The sequence below is a fragment of the Penicillium mononematosum genome, assembly GCF_028829835.1.
Source record: "Penicillium mononematosum strain IBT 11891 chromosome Unknown utg000003l:1.0-8172316.0:1.0-8177699.0, whole genome shotgun sequence".
In the NCBI taxonomy this organism is placed as follows: Eukaryota; Fungi; Ascomycota; class Eurotiomycetes; order Eurotiales; family Aspergillaceae; genus Penicillium; species Penicillium mononematosum.
This window is the reverse complement of record NW_026643273.1, coordinates 5,119,014-5,139,951: the sequence shown is the minus strand read 5'-3', so window position 1 is coordinate 5,139,951 and position 20,938 is coordinate 5,119,014. Positions and strand designations below refer to the sequence as shown.

General features: G+C 48.4%; 9 protein-coding genes across 9 annotated transcripts; all 9 read left to right on the top strand.

The window, feature by feature from the left end:
- Positions 1-22: 22 nt before the first annotated feature.
- Positions 23-1,966, top strand: N7519_006962 (uncharacterized protein; the record flags this gene model as incomplete). The annotated part of the gene is made up of 1 exon (XM_057293738.1): positions 23-1,966. The coding sequence occupies one exon, from the start codon at positions 23-25 to the stop codon at positions 1,964-1,966; it is 1,944 nt and encodes a 647-aa protein (XP_057148549.1).
- Positions 1,967-2,267: 301 nt separating this feature from the next.
- N7519_006961 (DNA-directed RNA polymerase III subunit C31) lies at positions 2,268-3,172 on the top strand (the record flags this gene model as incomplete). Its single annotated transcript, XM_057293737.1, has 3 exons — positions 2,268-2,375; positions 2,479-2,725; positions 2,799-3,172. 3 exons carry the CDS (start codon positions 2,268-2,270, stop codon positions 3,170-3,172), a joined length of 729 nt encoding a protein of 242 aa, XP_057148548.1.
- A 521-nt stretch (positions 3,173-3,693) lies between these two features.
- Positions 3,694-5,791, top strand: tah18 (NAPDH-dependent diflavin reductase; the record flags this gene model as incomplete). Its single annotated transcript, XM_057293736.1, has 4 exons — positions 3,694-3,852; positions 3,913-4,088; positions 4,138-4,236; positions 4,297-5,791. The coding sequence occupies 4 exons, from the start codon at positions 3,694-3,696 to the stop codon at positions 5,789-5,791; spliced, it is 1,929 nt and encodes a 642-aa protein (XP_057148547.1).
- Positions 5,792-7,260: 1,469 nt separating this feature from the next.
- On the top strand, positions 7,261-8,256 carry N7519_006959 (electron transfer flavoprotein subunit beta/FixA family protein; the record flags this gene model as incomplete). The annotated part of the gene is made up of 3 exons (XM_057293735.1): positions 7,261-7,311; positions 7,467-8,115; positions 8,174-8,256. 3 exons carry the CDS (start codon positions 7,261-7,263, stop codon positions 8,254-8,256), a joined length of 783 nt encoding a protein of 260 aa, XP_057148546.1.
- A 1,730-nt stretch (positions 8,257-9,986) lies between these two features.
- On the top strand, positions 9,987-12,191 carry N7519_006958 (lipid-binding SYLF domain-containing protein; the record flags this gene model as incomplete). Its single annotated transcript, XM_057293734.1, has 1 exon — positions 9,987-12,191. One exon carries the CDS (start codon positions 9,987-9,989, stop codon positions 12,189-12,191), a length of 2,205 nt encoding a protein of 734 aa, XP_057148545.1.
- A 1,389-nt stretch (positions 12,192-13,580) lies between these two features.
- Positions 13,581-14,275, top strand: N7519_006957 (BTB/POZ domain-containing protein; the record flags this gene model as incomplete). Its single annotated transcript, XM_057293733.1, has 2 exons — positions 13,581-13,624; positions 13,675-14,275. The coding sequence occupies 2 exons, from the start codon at positions 13,581-13,583 to the stop codon at positions 14,273-14,275; spliced, it is 645 nt and encodes a 214-aa protein (XP_057148544.1).
- A 1,048-nt stretch (positions 14,276-15,323) lies between these two features.
- Positions 15,324-17,084, top strand: N7519_006956 (cytochrome P450; the record flags this gene model as incomplete). Its single annotated transcript, XM_057293732.1, has 5 exons — positions 15,324-15,525; positions 15,576-16,426; positions 16,514-16,624; positions 16,687-16,853; positions 16,910-17,084. 5 exons carry the CDS (start codon positions 15,324-15,326, stop codon positions 17,082-17,084), a joined length of 1,506 nt encoding a protein of 501 aa, XP_057148543.1.
- Positions 17,085-17,398: 314 nt separating this feature from the next.
- Positions 17,399-18,009, top strand: N7519_006955 (YbhB/YbcL family Raf kinase inhibitor-like protein; the record flags this gene model as incomplete). The annotated part of the gene is made up of 2 exons (XM_057293731.1): positions 17,399-17,519; positions 17,606-18,009. 2 exons carry the CDS (start codon positions 17,399-17,401, stop codon positions 18,007-18,009), a joined length of 525 nt encoding a protein of 174 aa, XP_057148542.1.
- Positions 18,010-18,543: 534 nt separating this feature from the next.
- N7519_006954 (putative poly(ADP)-ribose polymerase PARP) lies at positions 18,544-20,785 on the top strand (the record flags this gene model as incomplete). Its single annotated transcript, XM_057293730.1, has 4 exons — positions 18,544-18,634; positions 18,898-19,164; positions 19,231-19,779; positions 20,583-20,785. 4 exons carry the CDS (start codon positions 18,544-18,546, stop codon positions 20,783-20,785), a joined length of 1,110 nt encoding a protein of 369 aa, XP_057148541.1.
- Between the last annotated feature and the right edge of the window lie 153 nt (positions 20,786-20,938).

Sequence of the window (20,938 nt, the reverse complement as noted above, 5' to 3'; positions counted from 1 at the left end):
GAAGATATTGCAAGAAATCACGATGTCGGTCCCTTCAACGTTTGATGCAGTGAGATCACACCTCGCTCAAGTCCAGGAGAACCCCTCCGTCGCCTTGGACATTCCTCTCATCGACAAGTTGAAGTTGCAACTAGTCGAATCCACCGATCGTGTAGTCCCTGCCACTCTTCTATCGCAAATTTCTGTGCTCCTTCCCATCTTGCAAGAAGACCCTACACCTATTACAACCCTCGGAATCAGAGCTACCGCCTACTTCACCTTCACCGATCTCCAAGCTGTCGATCCTCCGATCAATCTTGTCGCTGGCTTCAAGGCCCCATCACCACCAATCAATCTCTTAGCTCTTTCACTATTAGCTAAAGCTGGGCAAAAATACAGTGAAGCTGCCATAGTGGCAGGTGATTCAGACTTGGTGGCTTCGCTCGTCGAGCTATGGCTTTCAACATCTTCGGGCGAAGTTGCACAGGCTGCACTCGACACATTATGGGCGCTTTTGGAGGTCGACGTTGCTAATCACCTGGAAAATGGAGAATATGAGCACACTGGTGACGAGAGTTATGCCGGACAGGGGCTCTTGTGGAGGAGGCTATTCACCGATAAGGATGTCTACGGTCTGTTGTTCGGACTATGTAGCCTCCAAAGTGATGCACCCGGTGGTCTTTCTAAACGCGAAAGAACGCTCGCACAGGGCAGACTAATGACACTCTTGGCGAAAGCCGGAAAACTACGCTGGGACATCATCTCAACAGCCCAAGTACCGGAGATCGAGGCTAAATACCAGAGCAGTAGTCTTCTGCATTTTGCAACCTGTCATATGGTCCAAGTGACCGATGTCTTGATGCACATGACGCTGCTCAACTTCTTCCGCGAGCTGCTAGAGATCGATGGACCGGGCCTCGTCGCTCGCAGCTCTGTGCAGTCTAGTTCCACTTTCTCGTCCCCTGCCCTCGACTTCCTTGTCGAACACAAACTGCATTCCCAAGTGCTGACTTATTACCTTGATGAGTCCAAGCTGGACTCGGTGGATCTTCTCTACCTATCTGGCCCAGTGATGGCATATGTGGCTCGGTACGCCGAGATGTATCCCAACCACTTGTTGCAGAACCCTTCTACCCTACTTGATGGGATTATCTCCCGCATCAACAGATCTCTCGCTATTCCTAGCGCGCAATGGGCACATGGTGAAGTACCCACAGGTCACCTTGCTATTTTAGCTTCACTCCCCCGAGTGCTTCTCGTAGAAGCGGGCAAACATGGTGCCAACCCGGTTCTCGCAATTCCCACAAACCCTCCCAACAGCGAAGCTCTAGATGTTCTGGCAAAAGTTTTCCACGGACCTCAGCGAACTGGGGTTTCCGATTCAATGAATTTGAACACATCCGGCTCAACTCCAACTGACTGGGAACGCGAAGCAGCTGCAGCGCGCATCCTCTACTTCCTCTATGTGAACCAAAACCCCACTTTCTGGGACAATGTCGTAGGGGCTGCCGACGTGCTAGTGATGAAAGATGTTGCGTTGTCGGCCATCAATTTTATGAAGGCTATTACAACAGCGAACTGGAAACCTTCGCCTTCAGCACCTGTTAATCCGTCACGGTTCCAGCTGCCCTCCGAAGAGGGTCTGGGTCAGTTGTCTCCAGCCACTAATGGATTTTTCCCCACGTCAGGAGCATGGGCAGCTCTCACCCCGCCTGCCCTGACTACCCTTCTTCCATATCTTTTTAAGCCACCTCGCACTTACGCAGACTTCGTCGGGGGTGGTGCAGGTGATTCCCAGAGTGTCGTTTGGAAAGTTGCCACTGCGAAACATGATGTCCTCGTCGCGTTGTATAGCCGGTTGCAAGAAACTGATGGCCAGATGGAAGGGTTCGAAGATATCATGCAAACGTTACAACAGCGCGTGAACCAGGGTCCCTGGGGACCTGTGCAATCTGGCGGGACTCAGGTAGTGACTGCCGGACTATGATGTCACAATAAATTTGAAAAGTACATGAATCAGTTTATTGATTATTATGTAGTCTCATTTTCAATTAAAAACAATAAGTTCAATAGTCTATTGTGCACGGAGTCCCCGGTAAGGATCTGCGCATTGTTATCTTAGCGTCCACGCGGGGAAGCACTGAGGGAATCTGCCAGCCCTAGTTCTGTTTCGGGTGGGCGGTGAAGAAATGTATTTTTCCGGAGTCATTATCATCTTTCCGCAGTTATATCATGAAGAATGATCCCCAAATTCGCTGGCCCATATTAATTCACGTCTTATTACTGCAATGTCGCGTCGTGGGGCACCAAAGGGCAAAAAGCCTCCCGGCACAGAGTTTACTTGGGATGCCGACCCTGGCGGGGAGCCAGACACAGCTCCAACACCGTTATACCCTGTATGTTTGCTTCTTGGCCTGGCTCTCCAGGAAATCTTCCCCTTACAATGCACCAATCTCCATAATGTCGAAATCCACAGAGCCTAACTCTCTCTCTCCTCAGAAATACACAGTCCCCTTTGCTCGGAAGTTGAGCCCCGCAGAACAAACCCAGGTAGACTACTACCGAGAGTTACGTGAAAGCTTCCATGAGGGCCCCTTCTACTCCGTTCTTGATGCATCATCTTCCAGCGCCAAAAAAGGCAGCGCCGCACGCGCCAACTTCGACGCTTTCCATGGCATGCCCACTTATTCCGGCCGTTATCAAAAGAAACGGCGCACCCTCCCCAAGATCACCGGACGATCTTACTGTAAGTTGTTTTCTGTTAGCGTTGACTTTTCTATGGCTGCAGATTACTGACTCTGCATGCTTTGACTGTTCAGTCTTGAAATTCTTCCCCCGCGAGCTATGGCAAACCCTCCAGCCAAACTTCCGACCAGACACGTCCCTGGATGGCTATCAGGCCCAGGCTTCAGTCGCCGGAGTGAAGCGCGGTTTTGAGGACGAGGAAGACGAAGCTGGGCCTGTGAAACGCACAGCTGGTGGGGAAGACGAGGAGGAAGGCGACGCAGATGCAGACGAAGCCGCATTGCTTGAGGGGGATGATGAGGAGGAAGAGGAGATCATGGACGATGACTTCTCTGAGGATGATGACGAAATGGGCGGTGATTACAATGCCGAACAGTACTTCGATGATGGTGAAGATGATATTGGTGATGAAGACGGTGGGGGCGGCGGCGGCGACGATGAATTCTGAAAAGCAGATTGACGATACCCTTTATTCTTTCAATTTAGCCTTACAATGTTTACTCCAAGTGAAACGAGCAGCTCGTAACTCCCAACTATAAGGCCTATTATTAGGGCAGTATACAAGGGACTTGGTTCGCTTTGAGCCAACAAAAAGACAGCCCCAGATTAGAGATTGGCCAATAACATAGGATATCTCGCAGTGGGCCTACTCATCATAACTATATAGGCATTACCTCCATTAGTCCCTTTGGCATGCTTGTTCAACTATGAAAAGCACATATCACCTATGCAAGGTTTCATCCACACTTCTTAGACCTACTTTTTCAACATAATATAAGCACAGAATTAGATTATCTTCCTCAACGCCTATTCTTCACGGGACAGTACATCCTACAATGTCAACTCAGGTAGGCGGTAGATAAGGCGGTGGGTGTTCGATAAGATTGATTGGTCTTTGGGTGACGTCAGCCGATTTTCGGAGGGGCACACAGCAAGAACTGTTCAGACACTTCCACACCAGAGCGCAGAATGGGCGACACCCAACGTCCACGTCCCTTAGAACGGTCCGTGCTCATTTTATATGGCTCAGAAACGGGAAATGCGCAGGAAGTGGCTGAGGAATTGGGCGCGTTGACCGAGCGGCTCCGTTTTGCGACACATGTATCCGAGTTGAATCAATGCAAGCCGGTATGCACTTTTCTGTAATGACAATGACCCTCTAGAGGCCTAATACCAATGGACCCATAGGAATCCCTTTTTTTATACACACTCACCATATTTGTGGCATCGACCACTGGTCAAGGCGATTTGCCGGTCAATGCGCGGTCTTTTTGGAAGTCGCTCTTGCTGAAGAAGCTACCTGCTACCTTTTTGAAAGGCATAAACTTCACTTGTTTTGGGCTGGGGGATAGCTCGTATCCTAAGTATGAAAGTTACGCTACTGTGGTGGGTTTCAACGGCTGATTGTGATAGATTCAATTGGGCGATACGCAAGCTCTATAAACGACTACTACAACTTGGTGCAAATGAGATCTATCCCACAGGTGAAGCAGACCAGCAACATCCAGAAGGGTAGGTTTTCTGACCCTCGCCTTGGATACCTGTTCACGACTTACATGGCTTGACACACAGACTCGAGGGAACCCTCCTACCATGGATGACGGATTTTCGAAAACATTTACTGGATAGACATCCTCTTCCTGCTGGACAGCACCCGATCCCAGATGATGTGCGCCTCCCACCAAAGTGGAAGTTGGAACCGGTAGGGGGAAACGATTCTGTCCCAATGCCCCAAGCCGCCGTCCCAAGTAAACATCAACCTTCTACGGATGAATATCCGGGGCTACACCATCTAGACCATGACTACCGACCCATCCCACATGCTCTATGTGCGACATTGACTGAAAATCGGCGTGTGACTCCGCAAAAGCATTGGCAGGATGTGCGCCATATTACCTTGACCGTTCCAGACTTTGTCTCTTACGCTCCGGGAGACATGATCGCCATCACACCGAAAAGCTCTTCGAATGATGTTCAAACCCTCATTGACTTGATGGGTTGGAACGATCAGGCAGATCGACCAATCCGTCTCGTTTCAACTGGAGATATTCCATCGCCACCACCAATTTTTGGCCTCGACTCATATCCCAACCTCACACTCCGTGCCCTCCTCATAGACTATCTCGACATCAAAGGGATACCCCGCCGATCCTTCTTTTCTGCAATCGCACACTACACCAACGATGAAATGCACAAAGAACGGTTACTAGAATTTACAAATCCCGAATATCTCGACGAGCTATGGGATTACACGACACGCCCACGACGTAGTATACTTGAGATCCTGCATGAGTTCGACACTGTCAAAATTCCCTGGCAACACGCGATATCTGTTCTCCCGGCCATGCGAGCCCGTCAATTCAGCATTGCCAGCGGCGGAAAACGCAAACAGACTGCTGATGGTAATACACAATTCGAGCTGCTCATTGCCATTGTCAAATACCAAACAGTTATCAAGAGAATCCGCGAGGGGGTCTGTACCAAATATCTATCCGTCCTCCGGCCAGGTAGCACCCTCCGAGTCCAGCTCCAGCCCGGCGGTCTCAAGTCTTCAGTCCAGCAACTGACCGCAGCAACCGTGCTCATTGGACCGGGCACTGGAATTGCACCCCTGCGTTCCATGCTCTGGGAGAAAGCGGCACTTGTGAAGGCTTACCGCGAGCAAAACCCTGGCGTCAACCCGCCGATCGGGCCTACTATTCTCCTGTACGGTGGCCGAAACCGAGAATCTGACTTCTTCTTTGAGAAAGAGTGGACGGAGCTCAGCAAGCTCATCCCCCTACAGGTACTTGCCGCTTTTTCGCGTGATCAGCAACGCAAAATCTACGTGCAAGATACCGTGCGCGAGAACTTCCCTCTCTTCTTCCGGGTGTTGCACGATATGCAGGGGTCTGTTTATATTTGTGGTTCTTCGGGTCGCATGCCTCAAGCTGTGCGCGAGGCTCTCATCGAAGCCTTCCAACATGGAGGAGCTCCTTTACCAGGGCAGCCTTTCACCCGTTCCCAGGCCGAGGGCTATCTCATTGGCATGGAGCAAACTGGCCGTTACAAACAAGAAACTTGGTGATCGGTGTGAATACTTAGCTTTGACCACAGCTGAATATGGATATTTTCCATCTACTGCACATATCAGCAAAGTTGGAAAACGTACATAGGAAGGTCACCATCTACGATGCAATCCTATTTCAAGGTTTAGACTAGCATGGACACCTTGGGTTTAAGTTTACCATAAGGTACAATCCATTGTCTCAAAAATGTATCTATCTGCAACCTCCCAATATTGCCAGTACCATGACAACATTGTCTACTATGTAGCTAGGCCATTATGATATCGGCGCTCTACTTTCTTTCTCGATATTCACCCCGAGTATTTGATATTTAATGCATCTCTATTCAACAATAAAAGTACCGCGTTTTGATTGAGTGGTCCAAGACGATTGACCAGAACCTTCTTGAACAATTCCATTCGCGGGCGTCGCAGCCGTTGTTTTCTTCTTTTCTCTTTTTTTCGCCCCTTTTTAGCTCATCCCAATCCTTTTTATGCCCTGAGGAAGTAGCCTTGTTGGACATACTTTATATAATGGAGAGGGCAGCGAAGCTGTTGAACACCGATGGTGTAGCTGGGCGAGGGATCAACTCGGCTGGTAGCAAACCAGAAAATATTAGGGCCAGGCCTTGACACTACATGCTATATAGTTTATGACTAAGTCAACAGATTACAGCAGGGTATCCTTCTCAGTCTTGTCAAATGCAAAACAACATCCATTATCACAATATATGTAGGCTGTATGGTTAACCTCGGCAGGTTCGGTGGTATAAGTACGGCGACGAATTGCGGCCATCAGCAACCTTATCTTACTCCCATAACTAATTGCCGTCTTGTACTTTTCCATTGGGCTTACCCATGTGGCTTTTTCATTGTCCTTGCTGTTTCTGAAGATAAATTGCTGTGGTGACCTTGAAGCCCTGTTTATTTTGATACTGTCTATTTGGTTATGAACAGAAATGGTTATATATTTCTAGTCAGGTACGCTACATGCTACAACTTACTTCGGTGCTCTCGTGCTGTAAAGCCCTTGCTGTCCTTTACCCGGGGTAGCCACATTGGTTATCACGGTCACCAGAGAGCAAGTGTACAATAAAATGTACCATGAATGGTTGATGTGTATAAAGGAAGAGATGGTCAATCAGTACTAGTATACATAACAAAAGTGAGCCAAAAATGGTAGGATAGGCAACTTGGAACCGCACTCAGTAAAATCAATATTTAGCAATGCAAATATCACAAGTATGTGAATACCAAGGTACCTGCAGACTTACACCACCTTGATGTTCCGATCCCAAGCGCTTGTTGTTATGATGGCCGCAAAAGCGCACTGTGTTCTGAGGAGTCAGTGGTGCGACGAGGGTTAAACTCGGGCCGCGTCGGCGTTTTTGATTTCTTGGCACTCCGTCACCGCAGGCTTTCTCCCTCCGAGCCTCCAAACTTCCTTACATCAACTCATTGGCCGTTGCTCGACTACTGATATACACAAAATGAGCGGCCTAAGGATATTGGTGCCCGTCAAGCGCGTGATTGACTATGCGGTAAGTCAAGTACCCATTCACCATGACCCCTCCAAGTGCAGCTCCGGAGGACCGACGCTCGGAGCTGGATCTCGACCGACGAGGTCATGGAAACTGCCCGCCACTCACTCTGGGATTAGAATACCATGACTGACACCCACATCTGAACCAAATAGATCAAACCCCGCATCAACAAAGCCCAGACCGGTGTCGAAACCGCTGGTGTCAAGCACTCCCTGAACCCTTTTGACGAGCTCTCAATCGAAGAGGCTGTCCGCCTTCGTGAGCGCAAGGGCCCCATTAAGGTCGAAGATATCCTCGCACTTTCCGCTGGCGGCCCGAAATGCCCTGATGTCCTCCGCACCGCCATGGCCATGGGCGCTGACCGAGCCTTCCACATTGACGTACCAGACAAGGGCGACGGCGGCCCGGAGCCGCTGACCATCGCCAAGATGCTGCAGGCCGTCGTTAAGGAGCAGAATGTGAACCTTGTGCTGCTGGGTAAGCAGGCCATTGACGGTGACCAGGGTCAGACTGGTCAGATGCTTGCTGGTCTACTTGGGTGGCCCCAGGCTACGCAGGCCAGCAAAGTTGATATTAAGGATGATGCTGGTACTGTTGAGATCACCCACGAGGTCGATGGTGGTGTTGAGACTCTCCGCGCCAAGCTACCTATGGTTATCACTACGGATCTGCGGTTGAACGAGCCGCGGTACGCTAGCTTGCCCAACATTATGAAGGCCAAGAAGAAGCCCCTTGAGAAGAAAACCCTTGCCGATCTCGGTGTCGAAGATACACGGCGGCTGAAGACTCTGAAGGTTACTGGTATGTGTTTTTGGTGGTTCTGCTATTTTGTTCGTGGGATTGAGCTAATGTTCTGTAGAACCCCCGCCACGAAAGGGTGGTGGCAAGGTCGAGGATGTCGATGGCCTTGTCTCCAAGCTTAAGGAGCTTGGTGCGTTGTAACTGCGCTAAGCTTGTTCTTGATTGCACTATGTTTCTATACCATCGCCTTTGAAATGTTACCCCACTAGATTTGGATTCGTCTTGCGCATTTCTCCCGCAGTTTCTGATGGCTATGCTGTGTGGCGAGGCATGTGTGCATGTATTGGATGCTAGATCTTCATATGAATGAAAACCATATCCTTTATAATTAATAGTTTGTACTAGCCCAATAGTTCCAATCGGTTAGCATTGTGCACGACTAGGTATGCTTTCTGCGCGCATCTATAGTCATAGTTTGCAAGGGGCCACACTACTGCAACATCGTGGGTCACGATCCGCCACAGCGGCGCTAGAGTGGCTAGATCTCGTCTACGGTCTAGGTACTAGCCACCCCATATCGGTATGGCCATACATAGATGTATTGCTCTTTCGACCCAACCTTGGATGGTGTCTTTATTGAAACCTAGCAAAACTACCCAATCGGATCTCTATAGCGCCCAAGCTGCATCTCAGCCCGAGGCAATAATATACTTCAATTATCAGCCACAGTGCCCAACTCTCCCCGATTGGCTGTGATGAAATGTTCCGAGAGCCTCACAGCCTGAAGGACTTTCTTACAGATTAACTAGCATTGCGAAACACCAAGTAGGCAAGAATAAAGCACATAATTCTCGGGTTTCCGTATCAGGCCAAGCACATTAGCGTATATGGGTTATGAAATCAGCACAAAAGATGATCTTGCATCATTACTCTGGGGATACACTAGGTTTGCGCTGGCAACCCTGGAACATTTCAGCTGAATAATATCTAATATCGAATCGCTACTAGTACGGATACGGAGTAGTTATAAGGAAAACCGAGCCGATGAATGCGGACATTGCCTATAGCGTGGTGGATCTGCTCAGCCTCGATTGAGCTGTCATCTATGGGATCCACTGGGGCTTGAAGATGCAGCCCAGGTCAAAGGGAACAGATTAACAATAACAATGTGTTTCATATGAGTGTTTATTTTTTTTTTTAGGATGGAATACGGGGTAGATAAAAGAGTTTAAGCAAATGCCTTGACACGCATTCTAGCCCTGGAGACCAGGGCTTTTTAATTTTCCAGGTGGGGGTGTGAGGTATGTGATTATCTGGACTGGTCATTTCTGAGAGTCAGATGTACAAGATCTCAGATATTATTCCAAATGTAACAAGCAATAGTATCATAAGTAGAATGTTTTCTATAATAGTATAGAGTACTCCATATACATCAATACATCACAGTTACAGTATATAACAAATAGAAGAAAAGAAGAAAAAAAAAAAAGAAACAGCTGATCCATGGATGATGACATTGCCTCGAACCTTGGAACCATGGAAGAGCATAACGTTTTTGTTCTGGCCCAGGCCCTCTTAAACTCTTCCGTCTGACCCGGGAAATCTTTTTTATCTTTACTTTCTCTCTCTATAATCTCCCCGGTACATTCCTATGAGTATACTTTCCATACGTTCGCAAACACATTCCTCCCCGCATTCCTGGGCTGCAACCGCAGATCCCAACTCTTCGATCTCGCTGCAAACATTCCCGATCACATTAAGAATCTGCCGGGATTCATGTTCGCGGCGCAAGTCGTGTTTCAGATACAGCCCCGTGTATAGATCTCGCCCTTGTTCAGCCTTTTGCGGCGCGGAGCGCATCCAACTTTTTGCTACTTCTTCAATTACCCTATAATAGCGTTATAGTCTCTTCTATCTGACAGCCATTCGCCATGGCCCCAAACCGGTGGGAGAAGACCAAAACCATTTCGAAGAAGGGCTTCGATAAAGCGTGGGATACTGTCGACAAGCTCGGCGGCCCAGTCAACCGCCTATCGCACAAGTTGGGCGCCGAAGCCTTCTGGCCTATGACAATCGACAAGGAAGCCGATAAAGCCGCGCGCATCCTGCGCAGCTTCTGCAAAGACGGCTTCTATGCCCCCGATTCCTCACCTGGCACCGATGAGAATGGCAAGATCAATCGTCCCAAGGGCAAGCAGCGCGTTATCCAAAAGATCCCAACACAAGTCCTTAAAAATGCCAAGGGAATCGCCATCTTCACGACTATGCGCACAGGTCTGTGGATGAGTGGCTCTGGCGGTAGTGGCGTGCTGATCGGCCGCCTCGCTGAGACTGGCGAATGGAGCCCGCCATCTGGTATCATGTTACACACGGCGGGAATAGGCTTCCTCGCTGGCGTTGATATTTACGACTGCGTGGTAATCATAAACACATACGAGGCGCTGGACGCATTCAAGAAATTCCGCTGCACGCTGGGCGGCGAGGTCAGCGCATCCGCAGGGCCTGTAGGTGTGGGTGGTGTCCTCGAATCCGAGGTGCACAAACGCCAGGCACCCATCTGGACATATATGAAGAGCAAAGGGCTATACGCAGGCGTCGCGGTTGATGGTACGATCATCATTGAGCGAACTGACGAGAACGAGCGCTTCTACGGCGAGAGGATATCCGTCGACGAGATTCTTTCCGGCAAAGTCCGACATCCACCCCGTGAGCTAGAAACCCTCATGCAAACCTTGAAGGCCGCGCAGGGCGACTCTGACGTCGACGAGAGTTTCGTCCCGCCATCGGGCGAAACACCTGGCGATCTGGAGCTGACGGAAGACGGGCAACACATCTTCGGCGTGCCGGCTGCTGACGACCCCGATCCGTATGGAGTGAAGGCGCTGGAAGCGGAGGGGCTTTTCATTCGGGAGGCCGGCACGAAAGCGAGGCCAAGCTACGAGACATTTGAATTTCGGCCCAACCTGGACAGTCCTGTTTATAGCACTTTCTCGCGGCGCAGCATGGATAGCTCGCCGCGCAATAGCTGGCGTGCAAGTGTGCAGAGCTCCAGGAGTCATGCCAGTGTCGACCGTGGCACGCAGACAGATGACGCCCCATTAACTGAGGCTACATCAGTCAGCCGTGCATCTTCTCGCAGCGCGAAGAGATCGTCTCTTGGCCGTCCCCCGATGGATGCCTGGGATGAAGATGAGGACTCACACTGGGATGCAATTGCTATCCACGGTGATGAAGAACATGTTAAGGTCCGCCAATTGGAGGGCCAGGAGGCGGAGGATAGGAGAGCGAAAGCGAGCGTCTGCGAAGATACACACGACGACCCCGAGTTTGAGGATGACGACGAGCACTTTGAGATCCACGAGGTTGGCAATGCCACGGTCACACCAAGGGAGAGTGTCCCGGCCTCGCCCACGAAGGTGGAGGACCAGACGACAAACGGTGACACCAAGCGTACGTCGCCGAGTTTCACCCGGGCTCGTCTGGTCACAATCCCGGCTCGCACCCCACCTACCTTGCCCCCGCGGCATCCACGCCACGTCCCGGGCTCTGGCTCAAGCCGTGCCTCGTCATCGCCTACGGCGCTCTCGTATTCAAGCAATAACACCTCACCTACAGACGTCACCGAGGCGGAGAATCTCGAACATTTGGACAAATCCCCTAAGGCACCTCCATCCCCAGAGAAGGCCAAGACCACTCCTGACATTCCTACTGCGAGCGACGATGAGGAGTTCGTCGACACGAAATCGGAGGCCCCTGCTGAGAAGGACGAGTTCCACTCTGCTAACGGCGAGTCGGAGGCTGAGGATAATGTTATTACCCTCGAAGACCATACTGGCACCGAGGCCGCCGAGCAGGACAGCAAAGCGAACAAAGAAGGTGAGAAGGGGGTTGAACCTGAACAATCTCCTCGACTCCAAAAGTCTCCCGATGTCCCCAAGCTCGCACCCAATATCGAGGACACCCCGGAGGTAGAAGAGACCCTCGACAAGATTGAAGCCAAGCTTGAAGCTGAGATCGACCAACCCGAAGGCCAGAAGTCTGAAAAGTCATATTCACAGACTGACCGCGAAGTACACGACGAGTCCCCTGGTGGGACTAAACTCAATACAACCTTGCCCCATGCTAGGGCTGAGTGACCTTGCACATCTTGATTAACAACAGTTTTTCTGCTTCCTCTTTGCACTTGCCTCGGTCTTCTCGTTTCCATATTTTTCTCGATGCACACCTTGTCACTATACCTCACATACCATATACACATCTGACCCCATGTAGGTGTTGTTGGGTCATCCAGTCTCCCCTTTCTATACCTCTGCCATCCCCATCTCTCACCTCCAACCAAGAGTTTCGTGTTGTTGGTTTCCTGCCATTGATTTTAGCGTGTCTGCATTTTAGCGAGTGGTGGTATTTGTTTTTGTTCCTGGGCCAGGTCGGAGAATGGGTGTTTGGGTTCCTTGCCCTTTATTTGGAGAGCTTTCGCTCGAGTTGCATTATATCCTGTTTCCCGGACTTGGAATACACTCTTTTGCACATTGATCTTCGGATTTTATCTTCCACTTTAGTCGGTTGAATTGTTTTACACCAATTATCTGGTACAGGTCTATTAAATGGTTACAAGTAGTCTGTCCCATCTGAACATTATCCCATGGATCCTCATATTGTACATGTCGGTGCCTTGGTGCCTCGTCGCCTGCAACTTTAGGCGTTAATTTCTGCGTTGGGAAACCGAGACCTCTGGGATCTTCTATCATATCACTCCAACCTTTCTAATTTGACATGTTGGCATACTGTTGCCATTGAAGTTTTGCTATCAGAGGACTGTAAAATAGCCCTAACTGAATTAGATCTCATCTAAAGCACCTATAACTTCCTGCGAATCTGTTATGCTTCCTCACTACATATAGCTCTTATAAGCACTCAAGGATCCTTGAGTTTTTTTTGCCGACTCACCTCGCCATCGGGACAGATAACTTATCACAATTTAGAAGAGCATAGCATCTTTCTCTTAGAAACAGCTTGAGTAGACCAGATAAACCACTTTTGTATAGCTGCATCGTATTGCTGATACCCCTTTTTACTGGGAATGCTCCTGTTATGACAGCAAAGTCTTCTAGAGGTGGGAGGAATTTCGAAGACACTGAAATATCTAGATGTTAAATGGAGTCGGTAGAGACGGAAAATAATGGACAGTCGATAAGAGAAAACGACATATGTTGAGGAATATAATCACTGAAGTTGTTTGGCCTTTGGTAAGTGACTGAGTTCTTCGACTGTCGACTCTTCCCTTCCTCTTTCTTCACCATTCCTCTCTCCATCCATCTTTCTTTTCATCTTTCTTTCCATCTATCTTTCCATCTCTCTTCCCACTCCTCCCAGAGATTTCACCTCGATGTTTAATCCTCTCGCTAGTCAACCCTTGCAAAACTCATACGATATCACAGTTTGAGAGAACCTTCAGTCCTACCAAGTACGATCCTTCCAAGCGAGTCTTCCAAGTCTCTTGGGCCTCACTCAAAACACAAAAAGAAATGGCTCAAGGGACTGTGCGAAGCAAGAAAAGCGACTTCAGCAAGTAAGTATCATGGCTGAAACCCTTTGTTTACTGCTGCTAATTCGACGCAGAGTTCAAGGACCGACAGTCACAATCACAGTCGGAGCTACAAAGTCGCCTTTCCATATCCACAAATCACTTATCTGCACATCTTCACTCTTTTTTCAAAAGGCTATGTCCGGACCGTGGAAAGAATCCAAGGAGCAAACTCTTGAGCTCCCGGAAGACAACCCCCAGGCATTTGCGCTATATTCACACTGGCTTTACTTTGGCAAATTCCCAGTGATTGGTAAAGGAAACAATCATTACAGGGAGTACTATGATCTTGTCAACGCATATGTGCTCGGGGACAAGTTGCTCGACGTCAAGTTCCAGAATTCAGCCATCGACGCAATAATCGAGAAATCCTCTGCACCTGATCCTCACGATGGAAAGCGTTATTACCCCTGTGGGGCCTTGATCAGTCATGCTTACAACAGTACGACTGAGTCTGCTACAATTCGAAAGCTGTTTGTGGACATGTATGTGGACGCTGCGGAAGCCGTATGGCTGAACAGAGAACTTCCAAAGGAATTTCTCTATTCGGTGGTTGAAGGTTTCATGAAGAAACAAACCGCCCAAACGAAGAAAATCAAAGCATTCGAGTATTATGTGAACCCCTCCTCGAATTGATTCGGAGGGCCTCAAGGACCTTGTGACCCAATTCCAGGTCTCTAGGGCTCTTCAAGTATGGTAATTTAATCACTCTCGGCCGGGATTTTCTGATTTCATTCATCCTCCAACTTTATGAATTATCTTTGACTCAACTAAAGCGGAATTCCCAATGTTCAATGCTTGTATTCTTCTCATTCCTTGAAATTAGTGGCTGGACTCGCCTATTGTTTTGACTCACTCGTGCACAAGTTCCTGCTATTTGCATCACGGTATTCGGAGCTACACATTGATAACTGTGTGTGACTAAATTGCGAACAACTTTGGCTTAAGAATTGAGTTTACTGTGAATCAATGTGTTGTGACTTTTACTATCTCTTTTTCCTAACCCTGCAAGGCAAGGCTACCTTCTTGTGTCTCAGTCCTTATTGTCGCTGATTTATCATATTATCTTAGTATCTTGTTGTGATTTCTTAGATCCTACACTTAGGACTCCTAGTTAGTAATTATAAATACGATGCTACCTAGTTTTACTCACATATGTAGATTATTAACCGACTCCGCCACCCGTGGACGCTAAAAAATGATACCTTGGGCTAACCTCGGCATATTCAGGACCCGAAAGCAAAGCGGCAACTTGGCCATGGACTATCACAATCTAGGCGTCTTGTCCGATACTGCCACCGCCAAGCATCCAATATGGATTAGGGCCGTATAGGGTAGCCATTGATATACCTGGCCTTCTTCCTATTGGCGCTGTCAAGTATCCTGTCCTCTAACTAGTCCGACGCCGCTACTGTGCCATTACGCCAATGCTGTCTGTCACCTTCCCCGTCATTGTCAGAGATGGGCAATTCAAAACGGGCGTAATCCAACCAATAGCCCTTCGGCGATTTCACACCGGCTGAGTTGGCATTCATCCCGTCACTATTTGTGGGGAAAGCCAAATTGATAGTCCATATTGCGCATGACTATTTCTCCGCTATAATAATCGAGATGATTCCTGGAAAATTTGACATCGTTTTGCAAATTTCATCCTTCGTTTGTACTCGTTGAGCAGTCTTGCAACATGGCCGGTGTTTTAGCACTCGGAATATGTGGCTTCGTAATGTACATTGCCGTCAAAAGTATCTATCGGTTGTATTTCCATCCACTCAGCAAAATTCCCGGGCCAAAACTTGCAGCTATCACAAGCGGCTATGAATTCTATTTCAATGTGGTCAAGGGAGGAATGTTCATCTGGGAGATGGAGCGGCTACATAAGATTTACGGTCAATCTTACCAGACATATGCAGTATCACGAGTCTAATTTTTTCATTAGGACCCATTATACGCATTACCCCTCTTGAGGTGCATATCAAGGATTCAAGCTATTACGATGAAATATACGCCTCTAGCAAGCGCAGGCGCGAAAAGGCTGCTGAGTTGGTCGCTCGATTCGATCTCGAGGGGTCGGGATTCTCTAGTGTCTCTCCAGAAGATCACAGGAAGCGGCGTTCACATGTTGAGAAACACTTTTCAAAGCAGGCCGTCTCCAACATAGGACATTTGATATATGAAAATATTGACAAACTCGACAATCATTTCAAACGCGCGTTTAAATTCCACGAAGTCGTCAGTCTCGGTGCTGGCTTTGCTGGGTTGACTTCCGATGTCATTCACAAATATGTCTATGGTTTCGACAGTGGAAATCTTGATCACGATGACTTCAACACGAGTGTGAGAGATGGAATCAACGGACTTTTCAAGTTCAGTCACGTCCTATTCTTTTTCCCGGTCCTGCAGACTATCATGACCTTGCTTCCGTTGTGGTTGCTTCAAAAACTTGACCCATTCGTGCATGCACTGGTGAGTCAGAAGTTGGACCTTCTTCGTCGGACAGAGGAATTCCTGCAAAGCAAGTCGACAAGCTCGGGAACTCGTTCTGTCATGGAAGTTATGTGTGGCCCAACTATGCCGGAGGATATGCGCAGCGCTGTTCGCCTCAACAATGAGGGATTTGCTATGATTATCGGTGGTACCGAGACAACTGCCCGATCGATGGTTATTGCGGCATTCCACATCTTGAAGAATGAGTCAATCAAAGCCAAGCTGCGAGAAGAACTGGGGACAGTGATGCCCACTCCTGAGTCTCGACCAACATGGAGGCAGCTTGAACAGTTGTCGTATTTGGTAAGTCCTCTCTTCTATGGTGTGATGATGCGTCTATCCCTGGTCTTATTATGGTCTTAACAATAATTGATGGATTCCTTCTTATAGTCCGCCGTTGTATGGGAAACATTACGTGTGTCTACTGGGATTGCGAGTCGATCGGCTCGTGTCGCACCTAATGAAGCATTGGTCTACAAGAATCACACCATTCCTGCCGGAGTATGTGAAGTCACTGCTACTAGCTCCAACCCCGGAATTTATGTTGACATGATCAAATCTAGACTCCTGTCAGTGAGACCAATTACTTCGTTCTCACGGACCCCGAGATCTTCCCCGATCCGCACACCTTCGACCCAGACCGATGGCTACGTGCCGCTGCGAAAGGCGAGCATCTCGACAGATATATGGTCAACTTTTCCAAAGGCAGTCGGATATGTGTGGGCATGAAGTATGTTACTTGACCCCTCTCCTTCCTTCCCAATATCTATTGACATGATATTGCAGCTTGGCCTACGCGGAGCTGTTTCTTGTACTGGCGGCTTTTGTCCGTCGCTTCGACATGGAATTGTTTGACACAAGTAAAAAGGATATTGCTTTTGTGCGTGATTTTGGAACCCCGTACCCCGATGAGGGGAATGCCCGTGTGCGAGCTATGGTCACAAAGGTGATCGAGGAGTGAGCCTTTCATCGGAATGTAATGTTTATTTCAAATTGCAAGGGAAAAGAGGCCAAAAAACGAGAGGATAGTTGTACTATGATCCACCGAATGAGTGGAAGAATAGATGCTATAACAAAATTCGAGATACCTTATGTAGTGATATAAGAATACCCAAAAGGGAAAGAGCCAGTTATCTCCGCGTTAAGTCCGAAAGCATGTGCAACTTTCTTTTGGGAAGGAGCCAACTGCTCAGGTGACTCCTTGTTCCATTGGAACATCAAAAGGACACATCCGAAATTTCATCTCTCTTTCATCGCATCAAGGTTCCATCCAAAATGCCTTCGGATAGCCACATCAAAGCGGGCCTGTCCCTCCTCGACGACAAGTCCAAGATCCTTGGCTTGACCATTGGCAGCCATGAGAACGTGCAGCCAGGAACATGGCTCCCCCTCAAAGGTACGGACGGGTTCATTTCCATCATGTCACCTTCCCTCTCCCCAGAGTCGTGTGACAATTGAAACATGAACTCACAAAAGCCACAGCAGCTCAAGAGCCTCCGAAGCTCTCCTTCCCCGGCGCCAACCCCTCCAGCACCTACCTGGTCGTGAGCTTGGACATTGACGCACCTTTCCCTTCCTTCGGCATTCTGAGCCCCATACTCCACTGGATACAGTCCGATATCAAGGTCACCAGGGATGGTGCGCTCGAATTCGATGCGCCTTTCGTCGCCAACTACATCGGTCCTGCTCCCCCTCCTATGAGCGCTCCCCATCGGTACATCTTTCTCCTGTACGAACAACCTGCGGACTTTGATCTCAAGGCCCATGCACCTGCTGGTGGCGAGAAGCTTAGCAACTCGAATCGCATGCGGTACGATCTTGATGCTTGGGCAGAGGAGGTCAAGCTTGGTCCTGTCTTGGCTTTCAACTACTTCACTTGCAACTAGCTGAATCTTTAATCTGTTCTAATGAAATTTGCGGTTTGATGAGTTTCAATCAGGAGGGTATAGCGTTTCTTGTGGGGACAACCTTGTCTCACTAATTTCAGCTAATGGATGTTGTTATGCTTTGATCAAATTAATCAACAACTCACAATTTATCCACGTAAGATGCTACACTGTAAATCTTAAAGGACATCCACATGTATCTCCTCTTGCTTCTAGTGTTTGGCAGTAATAGATGCACAAAGGGCTTCTCAACTTTTCAACGAGCCACTGTGAATTTGCTAGATGTTTTCGGATGAATTTGTAGCCCTCAGCCTTAGGCTTCAAAGGAGAAGACCGGGGCTTTGAAAGGAGCATCTTTGTTTGTCTGACAATGTCATTGTTACAGTGCCATCAATATTTTAAAAGGGTAGCCCAGTTCTCCCACGACGATGTTCTGGGTTTAATTTTGGTACTTTGTCTTTGGGTTTCTTTTGGATGCTCCCATAGAGCCCTCATAGAGCTAGAATTAGTGCGGATCTTTTCTCATCGGGGAAGATGGCTTCCGAAAAACCGGTGGACAAGCTGGCCGACAATCTGAAGGGTTTGGTCATCGGTGCGAGTGGTACAATTCCTGGGTATCAACATGGTATGTTCCTACTCAAGCCAAAGCAAAGTCGAATAAAGAGAGAGGCATTTTCTAGATATCATTTGATGAATGACCCCCCATTACCTAGGAGAAATCAAGCGGATGGTTGAAAAATGTGGTGCGAAGTTCGCATCGATGAATATCGGTGACTGTACTCATCTGGTGACAACTGAGGAAAATGTCAAGAGGAAATTGAAAAAGAGTCAGTAGCATCAAGTTTCGCATCTGACGTGGCGTCAACTGACAGGTTGGTTTCATTTCAGTCGATCAGGCTGATAAACTGGAAGGTTGCCAAATTGTGAACATTGATTGGTTACTCCAGAAGATCGCAACGGATATTCCAAAGAGCGTTCAGGAAAAGATACTCAAGCGAGAGAAGAATGCAGACATTGAGCCCAAAGGCAAAAAGCGTGCGCGAGAATCTTCGCTCGGGGATGACCAAGGCAACTCTTCAAAGAAAACGAAGGATGAAGAACAGATCAAGCTCAAGAGTATGATCGCTTTGGTTGACAAAAGATACCCAACATCGAGTTAGTGATATACAGTATTTCCTTTTTTGGGGGGGGGGGGCTGAATGTCTAACGTTTTGTTCTTAGGTAGTACGCTTTCCGTTTACCAGGACGACGCGGGATTGACATGGGACGCCACGTTGGTCAGATCTGGTCAGAACAAAGCAGTCGAAGTTTCGCGCATCCAACTTCTCGTTCATGGCGAGTCGCAGACGTTCCACACGTGGGACTTGCAGTACGAGTTTGGATCATCTGAGGAATCAAACTCGATTGGAAATGCAGGAACCTTGGACTCGGCCAAACGTACCTTCAGGTCGAAGTTCAAGTCGCGCAGTCATCTAGCCTGGAAAGACCGACATGCTATTCCCAATGCTAAAGGCTGGATTTTCCTCGAAACACATCACAGGGAAGCTCCGATCTTCACCAGCAAGACCACCCCGTTGCCCGCAAGTGTTGAAAATGTTTTGAAAATCATATTCACATCAGGAAACTTGCAGAACTACCTCCACCTGCTACACACTCACGGGCGCAGCGTTTTGGTTGAAAACAAGGTGGATAAGAAAAAGCTCCTGGTTGGGATTGCAGTCTTGGGCAAGCTGATGGATCTCACCGACCCTCAGTTGGCGCCTGTCTATAGTTCCAAGGCGAGAAAGAGATTGTGCACGATCTACGAAAGCTTGATTCTCACAAATTTGACTCTTTCAGACACAAATGATATTGTCAGGCAGGAATTTGAATCTCTCGATCTCTTACTCAAGTTGCGCGATGCCGGCGAGATTCTGGAAAAAGAATCCCAGTCTTCCTCGTTGGCCATGAGCCAAATATCCCAAGTACTTGGTCTGGCAAAGATGACCCCAGGTACATATTCCTTGTGCCTCTCTCTCTCTTCTTTTTCCTTTCTGAGTTTCGAGTGCTATGCAAAAAAAAAAAAAAAAAAAAAAAAAAAAAAAAAGTCCAAAGCATGAAGCTGACCTTTATCCCTTGTTGACAGTGAACGAGAAGTCGACAGAATTCAAGATGCTCCGGGAGTACTTGGAAAAATCTTCCAGTTCCAAACACCCTTATCAATTCAAGGCAAGCTGATTTTAAATTATAGTAGTAAGAAACCCAGTCTAACCCTTTCACATCCTAGGGGGTCATCGGCGTGTTCCGTCTCGAACGTCCCGGGAGGCAGAGCGTTTTACCCAGTGGGAAAAGGAAAACCTTGCTAGTATTGGAGACCGGCGGCTTCTGTGGCATGGCTCAGCATCCAGCAACTTTGCAGGGATATTGAGTCAAGGACTGCGTGGCGATGGAATTGTCAGTATCGGTGGGAAGAACTTCGTTTCTGGGGTACTTTGCCGACATATCCACCAAGTCTGCGGGATATTGCCAACAGAAAGGGGAAGCCTTGATTTTGCTGTGTGAAGTTGAACTGGGCAAATCCTCGGCCTTTTCAGTTCACCATGGTGGCGGCACTGTCCATAAGAAATGGCGTGATGCTGAATACATCCACCCAGATTTCAAGGGGTTCCGGGTGCCAGATGTTCGCGTGGGAACGACGACTGCAGGTGGCCGTTCGGGCTTTTACCACAGTGAGTACGTCGTGGAAAACCCAGCACAGATTCGTCAACGGTATTTGTTCCATGTCAAGGTCGTTTGAAATGTCAAGGACTTTAGGGAATACGCTTGAGGGATTTGGTTTGGGAAAATTGAGAACTACAGAGCGTTGAACTTTCCCTGTTTGAATGTGTCTGAACCTATGCTAGTGCAATACAATTCGATTTTCTCCATTACGTCGCGTGGTAGATGATTA